General features: G+C 40.1%; 1 protein-coding gene across 11 annotated transcripts in view; it reads right to left on the bottom strand.

Moving 5' to 3' along the window:
* LOC122556575 overlaps positions 1-23,179 on the bottom strand; it is an 80,603-nt gene that overhangs the window by 19,935 nt on the left and 37,489 nt on the right. For all 11 annotated transcript variants that reach the window (XM_043703403.1, XM_043703405.1, XM_043703402.1 and 8 more), the window contains exons 9-10: positions 18,577-18,641; positions 14,305-14,399 (exon numbers count right to left, since the gene is read on the bottom strand). In XM_043703403.1, the coding sequence (XP_043559338.1) occupies positions 14,305-14,399; positions 18,577-18,641 (160 nt within the window). The remainder of the gene's footprint in view (positions 1-14,304; positions 14,400-18,576; positions 18,642-23,179) is intronic.

Raw genomic sequence — 23,179 nt, 5'->3', positions numbered from 1 at the left:
CATCCAGAGCGCTTATGTGGACGTTCTGACGAATGGTCTCTGCCAGCGGCTCTATCACTAACATAAACAACAACGGTAAGAGGGAGCAGCCTTGCCGACTACCCCTATCAATCCTCAGATTCCCAGACTTCACCCCGTTGGTGATGACCGTGGCCAGGGGGTGGCAAAAGAAAACCTCCATCCACCTAGCAAAGACCCCACCCAACCCAAACTGTTCTAAGACATAAAAAAGATACGGCTATTCCAAGCAGTCAAATGCTTTCTCTGCATCTAAGGAAATCACCAACCCCTGAATCGATTGCTGATGACAAACTTGAACCATATTCAGCAACCTTCTAATATTATTAGAGGACCTACAGACCTTTATAAAGCCTGTCTGGTCCTCTTTAATAATAGGGGGCAACACTCTTTCCAATCTCAGTGCCAGGATCTTGGACAGAATCCTGAATCTGAATTTAATAGAGAGATAGGCCTATATGAGGCACAATCTTCAGGAACCCACCCCTTCTTAAGAATTAAGGAAATATTTCCGCTGATGGGTGAGTGCCGAACCAGAGGACACAGCTTAAAAATATGGGGTAGACCATTAATGACAGAGATGAGGAGAAACATCTTCACCCAGAGAGGGTTGGCTGTGTGGAATGCTCTGCCCCAGAGGGCAGTGGAGGCCCAGTCTCTGGATTCATTTAAGAAAGAGTTGGATAGAGCTCTCAAGGATAGTGGAATCGAGGGTTATGGAGATAAGGCAGGAATAGGATACTGATTGAGGATGATCAGCCATGATCATATTGAATGGTGGTGCAGGCTCGAAGGGCAGAATGGCCTACTCCTGCACTTATTGTCTATTATTGTCTATATTAGCTTCTCTCAAAGATGGTGGTAGGTATTCATGCATACAGGAGTGATTGTACATCTCCAATATCGGCCCTCACAGAATCCCTATAAACTCCTTATAAAACTCACCTGGGAGACCATCAGGGCCAGGCGCTTTCCCATTCTGAAGTTGCCTAGCTGCCTCCTGTACTGTTAAGGGGGCATTAAGGAGAGAAGCCTGTTCCAAGATTACCCTTGGGAGATCCAAGTTCTTAAAAAAGGTCTCCATTTTAGCCCTCCCGTCCTTGCAACCTTCAGACCAATACAATTCAGAGTAAAAGTTCTGAAAAGCCTCAATCTTTTTAGCATCGTATGTAAGGACTCCGGCACTGTCTCTGATTGCAGTAATGGATTGGGGAGCATGCTTTTTCCTAGTCCAGTACATTAAATACTTCCCTGGCCTATCCCCATATTTGAACAGCCTTTGTCCAGCAAAAGCAAGTTCTTTCTTTGCGTTTTGTGTCAGTATTGAATTCAAGGCAGCCCGGAGGGCCATGATCCGCTGTAGCTTAGTCGCGCCAAATGTCCCGCCTCAGAGGCTTTCAACCGCGTCTCAAGTAGACGCTGCTGTTCCTCCTATAGTTTCCGGCTAGCCGAATAGGAAATAGCTAATCCCCTAGCAAAGGCCTTAGCAGTTTCCCATATGCATAGACTGACTACTAGCCATGCCTGAGTTGATAGTCAAGAATTCCTGAAACTCCTTCAAAAAGTATTCCACAAATTTGGAATCCTTAAATTTGGGTCCAAACGCCAGTGCTGCAAACCTAGCCCTTCACTCTTGGCCTTAACCTCCAAAGATAAATATATTCCCAGTTTTACAACCCATAATTGAATCCGGAAGGGCTGAGGGAACCAGAAAAGGTCAATCCTTGTGTGACATTTATGTGGGTTTGAAAAAAAGGTGAAGTCCCTGCCGGTAGGGTGAAGATATGACCAAATATCCACCAACCCCAACTCCTCACATAAGTCAATCACCTGCTTGGCCTGTGAAGAAATAGTTGGGGGCCCAAAATATTGGGGGCACACAATAGTCGGATCCAAAAGACAATTAAAATCCCCCCCGAAAATAATGTGCCGTGTTCCAAAAGCACTCATCTTAGAGAAAGCACTGATCAAAAATTTGAGGGGATGGGCCAGAGAACAGTAAACGTTTAAAATGCCACATTCCTCCCCATGTATCAGGGCTTTAAATATCAGAAACAGTCCCTGCTCATCTTTCACCTGCTCTAATGTGAATGGAAGATTTTTCTGGATAAGCACTGCCACTCTCCTACTTTTAGTAGTAAAGGATGAAAAGAATACCCGGTCATAACCCCCCTGTTGTAATTTCAGGTGTTCCCCATCATCGAGATGGGTTTCCTGCAACAAAGCGATATCAACCCTTTCCCTCAAGGCCAGAAAGCACTTTTTTTTTCTTTTTAACAGGCGAATGACCTCCCTTAATGTTCCAGGTGCACCATTTAATAAGACACTTCGCCAGATCCCCTTTCAGAGACCCTTGAACCCCTCAGAGGGAGAACCCTGCTTAAAAAGCACCGAGAATAAGTAAATAAAGACTCCAAATTGAAAAACTATATCTACAAAAACTACTCCATCATAACTATAAACAACTATTACTACCAAAAAACTACAAATAAAACCAACTATAAAACCTTAAATGGAAGACTCTTCCCCCTGCCCATTGGAGGCACTCACCCTACCCATCTCCTCCTCCACAGCTCCTTCAAACCCAGACTGTGCCCCAGCCTTAGATCAGAAAAAAAACAAGGAGATGATCCTTAAATCAACAGAAAAAGAAAGTCAGTCTGAGCACTCCACCCATCCCTGGCTTCATGTCACCGCTACTTGTGACTAAAAGAGAAACAGAATAAACAAAATAAAAAGGGGGAGAGACAACAAAGAACATCCATAAAATATCCCATCAGAAAATCCAGTTATTAAAAAAAAGGAACCTATTCCAAGGTCTTTTCCCCCTTTCCAAAAAGGAAATTATTAGGGAGAAAGAAAGGAATAAAAAAGGAAGAGAAAACATGGGGAAAGATAGAAAAGTGAACAAAACATTAACCGTATTCTTCAGGCCAATCAGTCTATTTTGAAGTGTCCACAAAGTTTTTAGCTTTATCCACTGAGTCAAAAGTATAACTGAGTCCTCGTGTCTGAAACAAAGTACTGCAGGGTATCTCATGGAGTGCTGGATGCCCAGGTTCCTCAGCCTCATTTTAACTTCATCGAAGGACTTCCTCTTTCGAATTACAGCTGCAGAGAAATCCTGGAAAAACACAATTTTCGACCCCTTGTACGACAGTGCCTGTGGATCTTTTCCCAGGGATCTGGAAGCTTCTATGATTTTTTGCTTGTCCTTACATGAGTGGAAGTGCACTAGGACCAAGCGGGGGCACTGCACCGGCCCTGACCTGTGCACTGTAACCCGATAAGCCCTTTCAATCTGCAGCCTGCTGGACTCCATATGAAGGCTCAAAACCTGCAACCCATTCTAAAATAAGAAAGACTTAACAGCAATCTAGGTTTGTTCAATATATCGTTTAATTGTATGACACTTACCTTTTGTTCTAAATTCTGTGTTTTATGATCCTGCCCCACTAGTTACCTGATGAAGAAGCAGTGCTCCAAAAGCTAGTACCCTGTACTTCCAGATAAACCTGTTGGGCTATAGCCTGGTGTGGTGCGATTTTCAACTTTGCCCACCGCAGTCCAACACCAGCACCTCCCATCATGTCTATAAATAGAGGCAAACTGTTCATCAATGTGAATTCATAGACTAGGATCAATTTAATTTCAAATTAAGAAGTTGTTAGTATATTTGCTACAATTTGGCCATTATACACTTAGACCCTAAGACACAGGAGAAGAATTTGAATATGGCTGATATGTTTTCAACTCCATTCTCTTGCCTTTTCGCCATAACCTTTGATCCGCTTACTAATCAAGAACTGATCTCCATTTTAAATACAGTAGCGCCTCGACACATGAACAATCCAGTTCACGAACAAATCGGTTTACGAACAGGATTGTACATAAAATTTTGCTTCAACGTACGTACGAAATTCAAGGTACGAACGAAGGTACGAATACAAAAAGCCCGTGTGCGACCATGTGGTTTCACTGTTCTGCTTTGCTATGCACTTGTTGAACGCAAAAGCTCTCGGGCCCCGCATGATCTCATTCAGTTCGTCTTTGGCGCATGTACTGTGAACAGTGTTCATTGCTACGTCCAAGCATTCTTATGCTATCCGAACAATGGGAAAAATTGATTCAGTTCGCGAACTTTTCGGTTCGCAAACTGGGTCCTGGAACGGATTAAGTTCGTAAGTCAAGGCACTACTGTAATTCATTGACTTGGCTTCCATAGCCTTCTGCAGTCTGTGGCTAAAGAAATTTCTCACCTCTGTTCTAAAGAGTTCTTCACTTTGAAGTTGTGCCCTCTGGCCCTAATCTCTCCTACGAGTGGAGACATTGTCACCACACTGATTCTATCCAGGTTTCTCACTATTCTGTAAGTTTCAATGAGATAACTCTCATCCTGATAAACTCCTTTGAGTACAGACTTAGAGTCCTTAACCACTCCTCATATGACAAGCCCTTCATCTCTGGGATCACTCTTGTACACCTCCTCCTGACCCCCTGCAAGGTCAGCACATACATCCTTAGATTAATGGCCCTAAACTGTTCACAATAGTTCTGTTACACAAATGGCAGAAATGTGTTCTGACCAGCACCTTATAGAGCCTCAGCAATACATCATTGTTCTTGTATTCTAGCCCTCTTGAAATTAATATTAACATTGAATTTGCCTTTCTAACTCCCAACTGAAGCTGCACATTAACCTTAAGAGAATCCTGATCTAGGACTCCCAAATCCCTTTATGTTTCAGATTTCCAAAACCTTTCCCCATTTCAAAAATAATATATCCTTTTATTCTTCCTAAAAAAAATGCTGAACTTCACACTTTCCCACTTCATATTTCAAAATCTTATCCAACTTCTTGTTAAGTGGCGTTAGTGTCAACCTTAAGCTTCACATAGCTAGCATAGAAAAAGTATTTTAAAATCAGATTTGAATAAAAGATATTAACATAGCATTGGTTATATCATATTTTGAAAACTACTATATGGAGACAGATGTCCCCGACACCATATGGCTGTGCAGATTTTGCACTGTGTCAGGGAAACTGGGTGGATGTTGCTGAACCAATAAGCAGCTCAGTCTGATAAACTCCAACAGTCAGATTATGCCTAAGGGATGAAGAATTATTATTTACAATCTCAAAAATAAGCAACTAGTGGTAAATACTATATTGTTAGGTCTAAAACAGTGGGTCTGAGAATTATCTGGCTTACAAATGCTGGTGCTTACAAATACAATCCCATACACAGGTACAAATTTTAAAGATCCGATATGTGAATGTTTCATGTACTTACAGATGGCTGTCTTATAATGTCCTCCATTTGTATTCTGACTTGCAAACAAATTGACTGGCGAACACACTTCAGAACAGAACCTGTTCATAACCCAGGACTGCCATAATAAGTGTCTACTTGTGTACTGCCCGATTCCTGGGCATTTATTGTTTGTCACAAGTCACTGGGGCAGTGCACTAAAGATCAAGCCCCACTATTTTTCTGAAATGATCACAAATGCAAAGATTTGATTAAGCCACCCAATTATCTAAGTGAGTTTAAAAGAACACCCACATCTTTTTCCCCATTGATATAACTGAATTGTTTGTAACTGTTATGGATCAGACCATACCCCCTCAAAATATATTATGCAGGTGAAGATGGGGAGGGAGATAAAGAAAGAGAGACAGAGATAAAGAGAAAGATAAAAAAGAGAGAAATAAAGAGAGAGCGAGAGAGAGAGGAGAGGAAGAGAGAAAGAGAGAGAGAGAGAGAGAGAGAGAGAGAAAGAAAGAAAGAAAGGAGAGAGAGAGAGCCCAGCAGCATGATCTCAGGCTGCTTATATTATTCCAATTTTAAAAAACCCAAGGCCTCACAAGTTGTTTATCTTCTCATTGCCTGTTCAGCACCTGTTTCTTAATCTCTAAAAGAAACCTGGGAGGTGATCCAAGATGGTGGTGATCTAGACAGGTCATTGTGCTAGACTCTGCACCACAACACAGGCAAGGCAGAGCTGGAACCCACCCCACTTAAGTCATTTAGACAGATTAGGATTCTGGAATAATCACAGGATTCTAGAATCTCTCTTACCTCTTTTATCATTGCATGGAAATGCCAGAATAAAGGAGCGAGCTCACCGGAGGCCAGGGTTGCGGCCCATCCTATTGGCACAGCAGACCTAATTATTTACCAGACCTTGGTCGCAGAGCTCACAAAGTCTCGAGAGATGCTGGGAATGCAGACTGAGGAAAAGCTAGCCCCGATCTCTGCTATGCTTCAGAAGCATGAGCAGTAGCTGAGACACCTTGGGAAAAGATCGAACAAGGTCGAATGCTGAATCACAGTGATGGAAGCTGAGATCGACTCATCTAAGGACCGAATCCAAGCCCTGGAAATGCAGGTCCGTAGTTTATTTGATCAGGTTGATGATCTTGAGAACAGGGACAAGAGGAAAAATGTTCATATCGGCAGTCTGCCAGAGGGAAAGGAAGGCAAGCAACCAGTGGAATATTTCAAGAAATGGCTGCTGGAATTCCTTAGCTTGGAGGCTGAAAAAGGATGAAGATTGAAAGAGCTCACCTGGTCATGGCAGGAGGTCAGACCCAGACCAACGCCCTTGCTCTATCCTGGTGCAGTTCCACAATTATAGAGACAAACAAAGAATCATGGAAGCTTCCCGAACCCGGGCTAAAGATCCGAAGGCTTTAATTTACAGGACTTCTCAGCGGCGGTGATCCGGAAAAGGAAATCCTAAGATGGCATCAAGAAAAGATTGAAAGAGCTCAAATACCTAGCGGTGCTTCGGCTTACCTTTAATGGATCCGTACACTTATTTGACTCGCCAGAGAAAGCAAGAAACTTTGTGGACATATTAACTTAGACTGGACGATTTAATAGATACAGATAATAGCGTTGTTTGAGTTTGTCGTTCTTAAAGGATGTCTTGCTGGGGTTTTTTTGGTAATAATCTGTGTTAAATTATACTCTGGGATGGACAGAGTATTCACTTCTAGCTTCTAAGTTAAGCTATACCAGGGTTGGGTGGGATATTTACTTTCAACTCCTTTGTTTACATTACTATTCTTTTCTCTTTTTCTGCTTGTGTCTGTGGTGTGGCTCTAGCCAGGAGTTAAGGTGGTGGTTGGGATCACTAGATGCTTAGTTACGGGCAGTTTAAACCCAGTTTTGGTATTCAACTAACCTGGTTGCCATATTGGCAAAAGGACAGGAAATAAGGTTTTGGAGTGCGTAGGTGACACCTTTAGGCAGGAGATAAGTTCCCCTATTCGGTGCCACTGGTGTTTTAGATGTGGTTTTTGTTGTATATTGTTTTTAAAAGTTTTATAGGTTTGTTAGTTGTAGCTGTCTTAGTTGTGTAGTTTTAAGTTCTGTGGATTTTCTTTCACTGATGCTCAGTAATTTGTAGTTCAAGTTCTGCCTCTCTGGAGTCAAAATGTTGCATCGGAATCTTATGGCTAATGATGTGCTTAAATGGTGTACCTGGAACATTAAGGGGAGCCACTCACCAATCAAAAGGAAAAAGGTGCTTTCCAGTCTTAAAAAGGAAAGGGCAGATATTGCCTGGATGTTAGAGAACATTTGAAACTGCAGTAGAATGGGGTTGATTGGGTTTATTTTTCATCTTTTAATACTAGGAGTAGAGGAGTGGCCATACTTGTTAGGAGGAATCTTCCAATTAAGTGACTAAAGTGTGTTAAAGACAGGAGGTTCATAATCCTTAAAGCCTTGATAAATGGAGAAGAATCCGGTATTTTATATGTTTACTGTTCCCTGGCCCACCCCCTTAAATTCCTGGTAGATGCATTCTCTAAACCGATTAATCTTGCATCTTGGCATATTTATCACGGAGGGAGATTTTAATTGTCTCATAGATCCCACGGTAGACAGATTATAAAGAAGGTATCAGGGGCCCTTGGACAATCTAAGCAATTAGTGGATTTGTGTATTGAACTAGGGTTGGTGGACTTCTGGAGGCAGGATTTTACATTTTTCTCCAATCCGCACCAGGATTGATCTCTTTTTGACTCCCGCAGCATACTTTGACTCGATAGCGTCCTGCAAATTGGGAATATTACCATGTCTGATCTTGCTCCAGTGTACTTATTGGTTAAGAGTAAGGACAGTATAGCAGGTCCAGGACACTGGCAAATGGATCCCTTCATCCTTAAGGATAGTAAGTTTGTTGAATACATCTCCAATGATTTCAAGGCTTTCCTAGACATTAATTCAAACTCTGCCAGTAACCCATCCATTTGCTGGAAAAACTGAGAAAGCCTATGCCAGGGAGTTAGTTATTTCATACCCTGCTAGTAAGAAGCGGCAGAAGGGTCAGCAGCAACGAAACATGGTTGAAGGCAGCCAAGAAGGCCCTCGTTGGCTAAGCTCTAGAGAATCACAGCAGTTTGGTTCACATTGAGATCCATGCTCACACAGACAGCGAAGGAGCTCACTTTTGCAAAGCAAACGTTGTTTGAGCATGGTGATAAAGCAGGCAAGTACTTAGCGTATCTTGACAGGAAAAAAAAGGTGTCCCTCAAGCCATCATCTCGATCAGGGAAGGTGTTGGAAAGCGAACCTGTGATTTTGAAAGGATTAACGCGGCATTTCGGAGATATAATTCAGAGTAAATGCCGAAATATCAGTCTGAAAGTTGTGAGATGGGCAGGTTTGGAGTCTTTTTCAAGAATCTGGATCTCCCAGATGTAACTCCCGAACAAGAGTCTTTCCTTAATGCCAAATTAAGAGTGCAAGAGTTGCAGGAGGCTGTGAAATAGCTTCAGAGCGGGAAGATACCTGATCCTCACTGACTTGCCAATGAATTTTATGAAGAATTTATAAACATACTGTCAGCACTGATACTCAGCATGTTCAATGATTCATACAATCATGACTGTCCCCTGCTATCCTTAAGACAGGCCAATATCTCTCTTATTCTTAAAAAAGGGAAGGCCCCGGAGGTCTGTACTTCTTATAGGCCCAGCTCATGTTTGAATGTTGATTTCGAAATCCTATCTAAGACTCTTGCACTAAGGCTAAAAACTCTGTTGCCTTCCATTATTAAAGAGGACCCAACAGCCTTTAATAAAGGGCTGCAGATCTTCCAATAATTTTAGGAGGTTACTTAATGTGATCCAAACATGTCAACAATAATCTGTACAAGAATTCGTAATCTCTCTAGATGCAGAGAAGGCATTTGATTGGGTTGAGTAGCCATACCTTTTTTATACTCTACAGCGGTTTGGCTTGGGCGAAGCCTTTATCAGTTGGGTCAAGGTTCTTTATAGTGATCCTCTTGCCAGGGTTCTCACCAATGGCATGCGATAAAACAATTTTAATATACTCAGGGTAGTTGATAGGGCTGTCCCCTCTCACCCTTGCTTTTTACATTACTGATTGAGCCGCTGGCGGAGGCCATTTGTAGGGACCCCAACATATCTGCTCCAGATGTGGGGTCAAAGTCACACAAGAACACATTGTATGCAGATGATGTCCATATCTTTTTGTCAAACCCAGCGGTTTCAGTACCTGGTCTGATGCAATGTATCAATTCGTTTGGCGCCTTTTTGGTTTACAAGATCAACTTTACAAAATTGGAGGCCATGCCTTTGGGTGATTTCCTGAAAATACCTGGTTTTCAGTGAAAATCTCGATTTCTCTAAGTGGTCACAGGAGGGTTTTTTTTCTTTATTTAGGTATATTCATTACTCGCATTTTTGATCAGCTGTTTAAAGCTAATTTTATCTATTTATTTGACAAAATCAAACAAGACCTTCGAAGATGGGAGGCACGTCTGATTTCCTGGTTAGGTCAGATAGCCTTCATTAAAATGAATATTCTCCCCCGCCTATTGTACTCTATGCTTCCTTTGATCTTCATTAGACAAACATTCAGGAGACTGAATGGTTAGTTCAGTTCTTTCATCGGACGTTGAAAGCTGCCCCTTGTTAAACTAACTAAATTGCATCTGTCTCACAGTCTGGGGGAGTGGACGTCCCAGATATGAAAAACCGTCAACTAAGCTTGCTTTTACCTTATGAGTGTGACTGGGCCTATGGGGACCCTCTTCCAACATGGTTAGATATCGAAACCTCTCCGGCAAGGTGCCCCCTTATTAGTTTGCTATTCCTGCGCAAAATGAGGACCGCTAAGGAATATTGCCATTTCCCAATAGTTATCAGTACGATTAAAACATGGAGGGCAATGTGGCAAAGTGAAGACAATATTGCCAAAACATCATTTCTTACATGTATAATTAGCATGTTGGGTTTTCAACGGGGAATGATAGACTCTGGGTTTAAACTCTGTGCAGCTAAGGGTGTGTCTTGCCTGGGGGACTTATTTGAGGGGGACACAATGATGTCTTTTGACCAATTAGTTTGGAAGTATGAGCTACCTAGCAGGGACCGCTTCCATTTTTTCCAAATCAAGGATTTCATTCAAAAAAGAACTGCATTTCTAACAGATTCCTATAGATCCGACATAGAGAAGATAATGCTTAGTACTAAGAGTACACTTTCTGTCAGCACGATTACCGTGTCGGGTTTGGTTCCTCAGACGAGACCAAGTGGCTTTGTAAGGTGTGAGAGAGAGCTGGGTGTTGAGATCTCCTCTGAGATGTGGGAGGATATTTGGGAAAACACAAGAAAGATGTCAATTTGCAATAGGACCTATGCCCTGCAGCTGAAGATTCTCCACAGGGTGCACTTGGCTCCAAATCATCTCAAAATTTAAAGTGGGAGCATCTTCAACATGTCCCAAGTGCAAAACGAGTACGAGGACTCTCACTCATTATCTGTGGTTCCGCCACAGACTGGACATACTAGAGCATTGTGGCAGGTGCAATAGAGAGGATCTTTGGGACAGAAACGGAGACGGACCCATTCTCTCTTCTTCTTGGCCGAGCTAGTGTACTTCCTTTAGATGCGCACACAAAATAAATTTCAATATTCTTACTTTTTACGCAGGAAAAAATATTCTGCTAGTTTAGGTGTCCAAACATCCCCCGGGTTTGTCAGACTAGCGTAAGTTAATCATCGAGCATGTCCCTTTGGATTTTCTTACAAGTATGGTGCACCACAAAACTGAGAATCTGTACAAAACGTGGCACTCTTTTTAGATTACCTGAACACAGATTTTCCTGCCTCACCACGAAGAGCTTGTACATAGCCATAACGATTGTGTTTAATGAATCTAACACTCAGACAGGAAGAATTACAAACTTATGAATATGTATAAATTAATACTCTCAATGGTAGACAGCTATTGTTTTGTCTCGCTGAGCCTTTTTATTTATTTATGTGATTAGGTTTTTTTTCTTTTATATATCTATGTATTTGCACAAGTGTAGTTTTGCTGTTTTTCTTTGTACTGTTTTGAATTGTATGGTTTTAGTTTTATTGTAATATTAAAAAAAACTTTTTCAATAAAAATATATATAAAAAGACACGGACCAAACACACCTTTTAAAGCCACATCATCACAAATGGCAAAAAATGTAAAGTGGTTGAATTGCTGATCTTTGACTGCATAACTTAAACTTTAGCCCTTTCATAAACTCCCATTCGCACAGAGACAAAAACTTACTAGACCTGAATAATGTAGAAGGACAACAAACACAGCAGGGAAAGATTTTAAAAGCACTACTTTGGACCATAGAAATCAATGAGATTTCTTTTAGTTCATTATGATTCCTTCCAGCTCTTTGCTGATAACATGAAATTGTGGGTTCACCAATTCACAGACTTTCATTTACAAGTTGAGAACTTGCCTCTTCAGAGCATGTGAAGGTGGTTTTACTTTTTTCTTTCAACAAGGCACTTGCAAAGTGTGTTGTTCATACCAGAAAGGCAAGGAAAAAGTAGCTAGCTAACCAGGGAACTCTCTTTTACTTCTCCATTCAGGATGGGATGGCAGCATGGAAAGAGAAGAAATACTGATACTTTCTCTTCACAGGTTGGAGGTTTCTGATGCATTGTCCATACACAAGGCTATAGCCACCTGCCCAGGAACAAAATCAAGACTTGCTTCTGCACTTAGCAGGTCTGAATGCACATGTTATGCCAACTGAAAACCCATCAAAAGAATTTCTCATCAGAATTTCACAATCCTTGCAATAATTTCTTTATATGCACACCAATGTACACCATCCCTTCACTGTTCCAATAAAGCATAATTTTATGTACAGCCCACAATGTGCACCAGTAACTTATGTTAAAATAGCAAACACCACATTTTCCTTAAAGTGGTTTCTTCTCCCATTTTAGTCCAGTCAAAAAAAAAACAAGCAACCTTTACGTTAATCATAAAGCCTTCTGCATCTCTTAGAATATCCATAATTAGTTAAGGATATTTTGGTCATTATTGTTTCTCTTTAATTCCTAATGAAGTTACGATTAAAGTGTACAGGATGTCCAAACAACTCTCGTTATTTCAGAACTCCTAAAATCGAGAAGGAAAATGGTTCAGACGATGTGCAAAATCTAGGACCCAAACCACTGGAAAGATTTAGAGAGAGAGAAAAAGAGAGGGTGTAGATTAATAAGTTCAAGAACCATAGGACAAACCAGGAATATCACAAGGAACAGAAACCAAAATGATCAAGATGACTCAGTCGCCATGAACAAACTAGATGTTCAAACAATAAGATCTACAAAGCTGGACAGATTTTGGATGTACACAGAGGTGCCAGATTAGGGACAACAAGCCCATAACTCATGTAGATTTGCACTAAACAGGAGTCCCTAAGCAAAGCTAGCAGCACAAAGTTTTGAAGAAAAACTAGAGATCTGGGGCTTTCTACAATAATTGCTTTGGAGTGTAGATAAATTGTTATTAAAGCTGCAATTCTGCACAAAGATCAGCTCAAGATAAAAATGTTTATTCATCCTGCAAAAAAAAAGACGCAAGTGCAGTGAGGACCTCCTGAAAAGTAAATAAATATGTATATGGCTGAAAAGGATATCTCTATAGTTTGCGACTCCTCAGCAAGATCTGTCTTATTAAAATTGAATTGTTTTCAGTTAAAAATAGGCAGTCATGTTTTATTGGCATCAGAAAGATAGCTTTCAGACATCTTTATGATGTATCTAGATGATTTTATGTGGGAGGACATTGTTTGAAAACATTGTCATAAATAGGCTTAAAACAGAATTCAAAATTTGAAGTCAGACTTCAAGGACTTTTAAGTACATTGGATTAAAAATCTGGCCAAATTGATCAAGTGTGACATTATGTCGGCAATCCTACTTGGAAATGTTAGCCCCATTGACGTTAGTCAAAGTATGGCTTAAGTAAAAAATGGAGCAGCTTCCAAAACAGAGAGAAATTGCAAACTCTGATTGGACAGCTGAATTATATGGGTACCCAAACAAGACCAGTTGCCAGTTCTGAAGTATTAGAATGGAGTCCATCTATGAAAATACCAAGATGGAATTTATTTGGCCAAACAAAACACTAAAAAATTCAGTATCAGGTTTTGAAATTTTCATCAATGGGAAATGCTAGGAACTTGAAATTTCTTGGTTTAGCGATGCTTATATAAATCTGATGGGTTTTTAAGTACATGATGGCTTAATGTTTCTTTTAGGAAAGTAAAGGAAATCCTGCCCTTTAGCTTGGGATGGTATAAAGATCAGAAAAATAACAAAACGCACCTTAGCTGTGGAGTCCCAAACTTTTGTGGAAACAGTTATACACTTTACTTCACAAAAATATTAGAAGAAAACTCTAAAAAGGAATTCAGCAACAAAACTGCTGCACTGAATGCGGCATCAATACATGAAATACGCAAATTGAAAACAAGACAGAGGATCAATATTGAAGTTTTAAAACAGATCAAGAATGGATAGTATCAAAGTTGAAATGGTGGACAACAAGAGTCAGCAATCTGTCTTTCACAAAAACAGCAAGCTCTAAGAAACTGTGACATACTGGAAAATCAACACGTGGAACTATAATGTGCAATGAAATATATATAACTTGTTGCCATTTTTGAAAAACAAACTATTGATTGATTTATCTCAAAAGAACATGTCCGAACTAGTTGATTAAAAATTATGTGGGCTCACAAGTTTCTATGATTATTTTGCACCTATTTATTTACACAACAGCATGCTGAATTTTAAGATGAGCAGGTTTGCACTGGCCAACCTTTTACAATTAAATTTCACACTGTTTTCCTTCCTATGATCAAAGCTGACCAAAAACAAAGTATTGGTAGCATTTCAAGGCATAAAAGGTTGCAATTTATGATGTTATGCTAGTTGTCTCTTACTGATTTCTTCTGCTCATCTCGGAGAGAAACTGCATGTAACTTTTTCTGTTCAAGAGTGATCTCCTTGCTTGCTTGTAATTTAGAAACTGTTTTACCTAATTAAAAATTACAGTTAAAAATAGCATAAAATTCAATTAATTCATCACAGCACAATTTACAATTATTGTCAATATATCTAAAGTGCAAGAATGATAACCATTTCAAGAAGTATATTTCATTTTTGTCAAGTTTAAAAACTTAGTCAAAACATTGCTCACAAATATCCTAAGTTTGGAGTCATTTTTATCAAATATGTCATGTACTTGACATTAATTCTTTCAGAAAAAACTGATTGCAACGTTGAAACGGTAATCAATTAAATGTGCATCCAAATTTTACAGTAGCTTGCTGGGGTTTAGGTACAATGGATTGGATTTTGTGGTCAGTGGCATGCAAGTCCACTGGCAATATGAAGGACAACATATTAATTCAATTTGATGTGTTGTAATAAGATTGTTAAGAGATTGGGCTGCATTAAACACCATTGCTCTCTTTATATTTAAGGATTTTGAAAGTAGATTTTCTAGCATTGAATCGGACATTCACGTTGAAGGATTTGTCTCATTGAATGCATCTGCTCAGTTTATTAGGCAGATTATGTTTATTGTTGAAAGTGTGTAATATTCCTAGATTGTAGATAGTTTGAAATCTCTGATGTGACCAAAGGAATTATTATTTCAGTATCTTCATTGAAGTACAAACACCCAAAGAGCACAAAACTGGAAATATGAAAAAGGAGAAAAATTTTCTACAGGTGCAGGCCGCACTAAGGATTTTCTAAGAGCAGAAACCAGTCGAGACCCTAAGTGGTAATATATAGTATCAGGAGCTTACGTTAGGCTAAAAACCTCAGAACTTCATGGAACCTTCCATTTCTAAGTTTTACATTTACAATGTGCAACAGATTTATTTCATTTAAAATCCTTTTTCCTTGAACGGGATTTATCTTGCCCCCTTTACTATCAAGACACCTTAATTAGTATGTATTCTAAAATTGCTGTTATACATAGTTTGGCAAAATTTATGGTGCATTTCGAGTTGAAAAACAACTCTGACAAAGTAAAGGATCATCGCACTTCTAAGATGCAGGTCAAAATACGTTGACACACTAGAATCTATACTATTACCATGTATTTTGAAGAAGTTTATCATCAACCACTTGCATTTATAGAATGCATTTAAACATAAGAAAAATACCAAATACGATGCAAGAAGAAAAAAAAACAAATGCTAAGCCAGAGGTAGGATGACAAATGTTTGGTGGAAGAGGTGGGTTTTAAAGAGGGTCATTATAAAGGTGGGGTAGTTGTAGTAGTTCAGGAGGAAAAGAGGGGAATTCTCCAGCAAGTAATAGAATGGAGGAGAGGGGAAGTGGTGAGATCCACAATAGAGTAGAAACAGCAACTTGAGGTAAGATAGGTTACAGAATTAGGGAGTTAAAGTCACAAATGGATCAAAATGTCAAATTCAGTGCAAGCAGTGGAAAGCAATGTAGGCTAGTAAAGATAGAGATTATGGGTGAACAACAACTTGCAGTGTTTACAATTACTTTGTTAAAAACACAGGACTTCACAAGATGGTTACATTTTAAACAGTCGCCTTTAACTCAAAGTAAAATGGAGTTGTGATGACAACTGTGACCCACAACCGCTGACGATAGCCCATTAGATTTGGTTGTGGTGGGACAGGGCCTAAGTGACGTGCTTGCTCCTTGCAGAGACACAGACTCCCAGAACAATGAAATAGTTTTGAGATCACCCAAAACAGGTGCTGTAATGCCAGGTAAAAGAAAGGGACTGATTTTGGGTTGACTGCTAAATGGAGAGCTTATAAAGGACAGAATCTACATACAATGAAGAAGAAAAAATCAAAGACCACAGAATCAGAGGGTACCTAAAACAGAAAGCTCAAATCAATTATGCTAGAGGGTTGAATGAAAGGAACTGAAGAACATGGAAAGATTCACCTTGGTAAAGCATAGAAAGAGGTTCTATTGAAACAGGAAGCATTTTGGACTTTTAAAAATCACAAAACCACATCACTGGTGAGAGTGCAGTGTAATGTGCAAATATGGCAGGGGGTTTTCAGTTAAGTTACTAGAGAATACTTTCTCTATATTTTATTTTGTTCGTGCCTAGTAAGAATCAAACAATAGGAGGAGATGGCCCTTTCACCCTGCTCTGCCATGAATGATGAAATTGCTGATCATCCAACTCTAAAGCCTATTACTACTTTATCCCCACACCCTTTTAGCTCTTTAACACTAAGTGCTTAGCCAATTCCTTGTTAAAATCATTATATTTTGTCCACAACTGCTTTCTGTAGTAGTGAATTCCACAGGCTCACTCTCTGGGTGAATAAATTTATCCTAATTTCAGTCCTAAATGATTTACTCCTTATCCTTCAACTGTGTCCTGGTTCTGGACACCCCTGCAATCAGGGACATCCTTCCTGCATCTACCTTGTGTTATGGACTAGACAAAACCCCTCAAAATATATTGAGAGGATAGTCTAGACCCTAACTTTTTCATATTTCAAAGTGAGTGTAAGGCATTGTATTCCAGATGCAATTCAGTGGTCAAACTACTCAGCTTTAAGTAGAACCCACTTTAGTTTTACACCAGTTAAAATACAGACAAAAAGAATGGAATTAGCTTACCTTCCTGTAACTTTGTTGAAATGCTTAACAAAATAATGTATAATATATATAAACTACAATTTACTGTTCCAATATAGTAGCATCCCATAAACACATTCCTGGCAAAGGAAAATGCAGTAAAACAGATTATCTCACAAGCATTTGTAGAAGCAGGAAGATAACCCCAGCTTTTAGTTGTAACATAAAATGGGAATAAGAATTTCCACATTCAGCTTCAAGACCCCAGCAACTGAAAACTAAAAAATCCTGGTTGTGGGAGCTTGGCACTACCCACTCAGGATTCCCCTACACTTCCAAATTTTAAAAAAACCCAAGGCTTCACAAATTGTTTATTGACTTTGAGCAGACCACTTGTCAGCTCTGTCTCAACCTTTCTTCATGAAAAAAGCCCAGACAAAATACACCTCTTAAAGCCATAATATCCTCACACCTGTCTAGTTCTGTTATAATTTTATAGGTTTCTATAAAATCCCACCACTCCATTCTTCTGAAGTCCATCAAATATAATCCTAACCAATCAATTTCTCTTTATACATTAGTCCTGCCAACCCAGGAATCAGTCTGGTAGACTTTTGTTATGCTCCCCCTATGGCAAGAAATTCCATTCTCAGAGGAGGAAACCAAAACTACACACAATACTTCAATGTGGTACCACCAAGACTCTACATAACTGCTGCAAAATATCCCTGCTCCTGTACTAGATGCCTCTTGTTATGAAGGCCAACATATCATTTGCCTTCTTTACTCTCTTCTGCACCAGAATGCTTACCTTCAGCGACTATTGTACTAGGACACCAGGTCTCATTGCACATTGCCCCCTCTCAATTTACAGCAATTCAGATAATAATCTGCCCCCTGATTTTGAAACCAAAATAGATAACCTCTCAATTATCCACAATAAACTTCATATGCCATGCATTTGCCTACTCACTCTACTTGAGCATATCATACTGTTCAAATCATACTGAAGCACCTCTGCATCTGCCTTCCACTTATCTTTTGTGTCATCTGCAAATTTCAAGGTATTAGTCAATTAGTTCCCTCATCAAAATCATTCACATAAATTGTGAATAGCAGAGGTCCCAGCACTGATCCCTGTGGTACCCTATTAGATACTGCCTGACATTCAGAAAAAAGTTCCTAATATGCCTACTCCTGGTTTCTGGTCTGTCATACCAGTTTTCTATCCATCACAATAATAGACATTGTTAATTTTAGTTTGTTATATAAAGGATTAAAATGTAAATTAGACAATCAATCAATAGGCACTTTTAAAAAAAAAAGTCATCAGTCTCAATGGAGATCATTAAAAAGTTGAAGTTTATTCATGACAAAAGGGGAAGGAGGCTGGCTAGGACAGCCATGAAACAATTTAAGCAGGAGTCAACAAGGCAGAAGTGGGCAATAGCACAAAAGTCATTCAAATAAAACTTTAACAGATAAAATAATGGGTCAGATCTATGCTCAAGTTCACAGACCCCCAAGGTTGGAAAAAAAACTGACACTTAATGGGATCAGAACCTTTAAATGTCACTTTAGGTCAATTGTATTAGGTCACCAGAAATAGCCTCTACCTGCAACTGTAAATGAAGTCACTTCAGAATTCCCATACACCTCAACTTCATCCAATACATGGTATCTACAAACAAAAACAGAACAAATAATAAAATTAAAATATAGGAAAGGAACAGTGCTACTATTGAATTGTAATGGTGCACATTTATTTTTGTTGAAACTTTATTGCTGGAACAGCACAGCAGGTCAGGCAGCATCCAGGGAACAGGAGATTCGACGTTTCGGGCACAGGCCCTTCTTCAGGAATGAGCAGAGAGTGTTCAGCAGGAGAAGATAAAAGGTAGGGAGGAGGGACTTGGAGGAGGGGCGTTGGAAATGTGATAGGAAATGTGATAGGTTTTCCACCTATCACATTTCCAACGCCCCTCCTCCAAGTCCCTCCTCCCTACCTTTCATCTTCTCCTGCTGAACACTCTCTGCTCATTCCTGAAGAAGGGCCTGTGCCCGAAACGTCGAATCTCCTGTTCCCTGGATGCTGCCTGACCTGCTGTGCTGTTCCAGCAATAAAGTTTCAACTTTGATCTCCAGCATCTGCAGACCTCACTTTCTCCTCGCACATTTATTTTTGGCCTATGTGACTACAGATGACACTTTCCCTGAAGTTATGTCATTTCAACAATTAGCTTCAAAATACTGAACATTTTGATCCAAACAAAAATCAAGACTAAAAATGCTGGTCATCCAAAAATCAACTGAAAAACATTGAAGGTTAAGAATTGGTGATCTCAAGTGTTCTACTTGGACTGCATGTCTTCCTGCTTTGCTACCAGAGTCTATTCACTTCTTTCCCAACTATGACATTGCAATGGTAATACTAAATTCCACAGAAAAGCTTCTGAAATATGCTTCCTTTTCTTCAGCCCCATGGATTACTTAAGATCTTTTTGAAGATTCCATCCAACTTCCCATATTTCTAGCTTCATCTTTCCCCTCTACCCATAAATATAGTAAAATTTATTCTCATTTCCTATCCCTCAGCCTTCATACGAAATAGATCATTTTTAACAACCTGTAATCCACTCCTTCCCTCTTCAGTGCTCCATTATCCTCAATCCTGTTCTCATATACCTGGGACTTCATCATACTTTAAGAGATAAAATACATCCATTCACTATTTCCCATACCCATTATCCAAAGGTATAAAAACATCTTCCAATCTTGCATATTGCATTCAATAAATCAAAACTTGGAAAATATGCTTTTCTGAACAGTTAATTCTATTTGCAAATATGAATTGGAATTCCTCAGTCACTTCCCATTTCAATTTGCCACAGGCCAACCTTCTGTTATAGTTTCTCAATCTTTAACTGAAATATTTGCGTCCACATTCAGCCAGAGGAGCTGAATGGATAATAAATTTTGGCTTCCCATAGAAGTTCCCAGCAGAGACACCAGTCTTGAACCCATTTGATTCATTCCATGTGATATCAAAAAAATGGTTGAAAGCACTGGATATTGCAAAGGCTGTGGGTTCTGACAATATTCCAGCAATTGGACTGAACACTTGTGCTCCAGAACTTGTCATTCAGCTAATTAAGCTGTTTCAATACTGTTACAACATTGGCAATGTGTAAAATTGCACAGATATGTCCTCAGCTCATAATACAGAGCAAATTCAAACCAGCCAATTAGCACCTCAATCAGTGAAGCAATCTTCTGCCAGAAGTGCACAACCTCCTCCAGGAGTCCCAAACATCACAGATGGCAGTCTTCAGCCAATTTAATTCACTCCAAATGATATCAAGAAATGGTTGGTGGCACTGGATACTGCAAAAACTATGGGTCCTGACACGTTCCTTCAATAGTACTGAAACTTTGTACTCCAGAACTTGCCAGTTTCCTAGCCAAGCCCTTCCAGTAGTTACAACACTGGCATCTACTTGACAATGTGAATAATTGCTAGGTATGTCTAGCACACAAAAAGCAGGACAAATCCAACCCAGCCAATTACCACTCAACTCTCAATCATCAGTAAAGGTGATGGAAGATGTTATCAACAGTGCTCTCAAGCAGTATCTGCTCAGCAGTAAGCTGGTCAGTGACATTCAGTTTGGGTTTGAGCAGCCCATTCACCTCATTACAGCTTTAGCTCAAACATGGACAAAAGAGCCAAATTCCAGAGTGAGGTGAAACTGATGGCCCAAGGTCACATTCAACCAAGCATCAAGGAATCTAAACATAAGTGGAATCAAATCGATATCAAGGACAAATTCCCTGCTGGCTAGAGTCATTGCTGGCACACAGGAAAATGGTCGGTGTTTTTGGAGGTCAGTTACTTAGCGCCAGGACATCTTTGGACGAGTTCCTCAGAATTGTTTCCTAGATCCAACCATCTTCAACTGCTTTGATGACTTTCCTTCCATAAAGTCAGAAGTGGGGATGTTTACCAATGATCACACATTGTTCAGCACAATTTGTAACTCAGATACCGAAGCAGTCAATGTTCAAATCCAACAAGATATGGACAATATCCAGGCTTGGGCTGACAAGTGGAAGTAACATTCATGCTACACAAAAACCAGACAATGATCATCTCCAAAAGGAGACAATCTAACCAACCACAACTTGACATTCAATGGTATTATCAACACTGAATCCCCCACTATCAATATCCTTAGAGTTACCATTAACCAAAACTCAACTAGATTTGCCATATAAACAGTGGCTACAAGAGCAGGTCTGAGACCAGGAATACTGCAGCAAGAAACTCACCTCCTGACTCCCCAAAGCTTGTCCACCAACTACAAGGCACAGTCAGTAATGCTTCCCAGTTGTCTGGATGGGTGAAGCTCCAAAATCACCAACCAGAACAAAAGTAGCCTACTTGATTGGTACAACATCCACAAGTATCCACTCCCTCCACCATCGATGCTCAGTACACACTGCTGCCACTACCTACAAGATGCATTGCAGAAATTCAAAGATCCTTAGATAGCACATTCCACATCCATGACCACTTCCATCTTGAAGGACAAGGTTAGGAGATACATGGGAACACCACCACATGCAAATTGCCCTCCAAGGCGCTCACCATCCATTGAAAATATATCATTTCTTCACTGTTGCTGGGTGAAAATCCTGCAATTCCTTCCCTAAAAGCATTGTTGACCAACTACAGCACATGGACTGCAGCAGTTCAAGAAGGCAGCTCACCATCACTTCTGAAGGGCAACTAGGGATGGGTAATAAATGCTGGCCAGCCAGTGGTGCCCATGTCCCACAAGTGAATTTAAAATAAAAAGAGAAGCAATAGAAAGGTAATCAACAATTCAATCAAATCTGTTCGAACCTACTCAGTTTTTGTGTCGTCAGTCCACTCATCTCTTGACCTCATTACAGCCTTGTTTCAAACATGGACAAAAAACAGCTGATTTCCAATGTTTAGGTGAGTGAGTGACTGCCTTTAACATCAAGGCCACCTTTGACAGAGTATGATATCAAGAAGCCCTAGCAAAACTGGAGACAGTGGGGATCAAGGGGAAACACTGTATTGGTTGAAGTCATAACTAGCACCAAAGATGATGGTTGTGACTGTTAGAAGTCAATCGTCTTGATTCCAGTATATTGTTGTATGAATTCCTCAGGCTAGTTAGTGCCCTTGACCCATCTGCTTTCAGCTACTTCATCATTTTGCCTCATCATAGGTCTAATGTGAGGACGTTTGCGGATGATAGCAGTGTTTAGCACCATTTCCAACTTCTCAAATACTGAAATAGTTCAGTTCCGTATGCTCCTGAAACTGGGCAACATTCAGGCTTTAATGATGACCTGGATGAGGAAAGTAAATATATTATAGCTACATTTGTGGATGACAAAAAAAAAAGATTGGAAAGACAAGTGACAAGAACATCGCAGAATCTGCAGAGGTACAGGTAGGTTCAGCATGTAGGCAGAAATTTGGCAAATAGAATATGTGGAGAGATGTGAAGCTACACATTTTGACATGAAGAATAGTAAAGCTAATTATTATTTAACAATATAAAAACTGCTGAAAGCTGCAGAAGGGTTTGGGAGTCCTCACCCATGAATCACAAAGCTAGAATACAAGATCAAAAGGTAATGGGAAAGGCAAATGGAATGCTGGCCATTATTTCAAACAGAATGGAGTATAAAAGTAGGATGTTTTGCTAAAACTGTACAAGGAACACATCAGATCATAGCTAGAATACAGCGAATAGTTTTGGGCCCTTTATCTAAGGAATGCTAGCATTGGAGACAGTCCAGAGAAGGTTAACTAGGCTGAAGGGAACTGACTAGAGTTAACATACATTTGCTAATAAATCATAATTTCCAGCTTAAAAATGTATTGCTGGAAGAGCGCAGCAGGGGCGTTGGGAATGGGATACGTGGAAGGAGGTTAAGGTGAGGGTGATAGGCCGGAGAGGGGGTGGGGGTGGAGAGGTTGAGAAGATGATTGCAGGTCAAGAAGGCGGTGCTGAGTCCGAGGGTTGGGACTGAGATAAGGTGGGGGGCAAATGAGGAAGCTGGAGAAATCTGCATTCATCCCTTGTGGTTGGAGAGTTCCTAGGCGGAAGATGAGGCGCTCTTCCTCCAGGCGTTGTGTTGCCATGGTCTGGCGAAGGAGGAGACTAAGGACTTGCA

The sequence above is a fragment of the Chiloscyllium plagiosum genome, chromosome 14, assembly GCF_004010195.1.
Source record: "Chiloscyllium plagiosum isolate BGI_BamShark_2017 chromosome 14, ASM401019v2, whole genome shotgun sequence".
In the NCBI taxonomy this organism is placed as follows: Eukaryota; Metazoa; Chordata; class Chondrichthyes; order Orectolobiformes; family Hemiscylliidae; genus Chiloscyllium; species Chiloscyllium plagiosum.
Note: the sequence above shows the minus strand (reverse complement) of the source record. Positions and strands in the feature narration are given on the sequence as shown.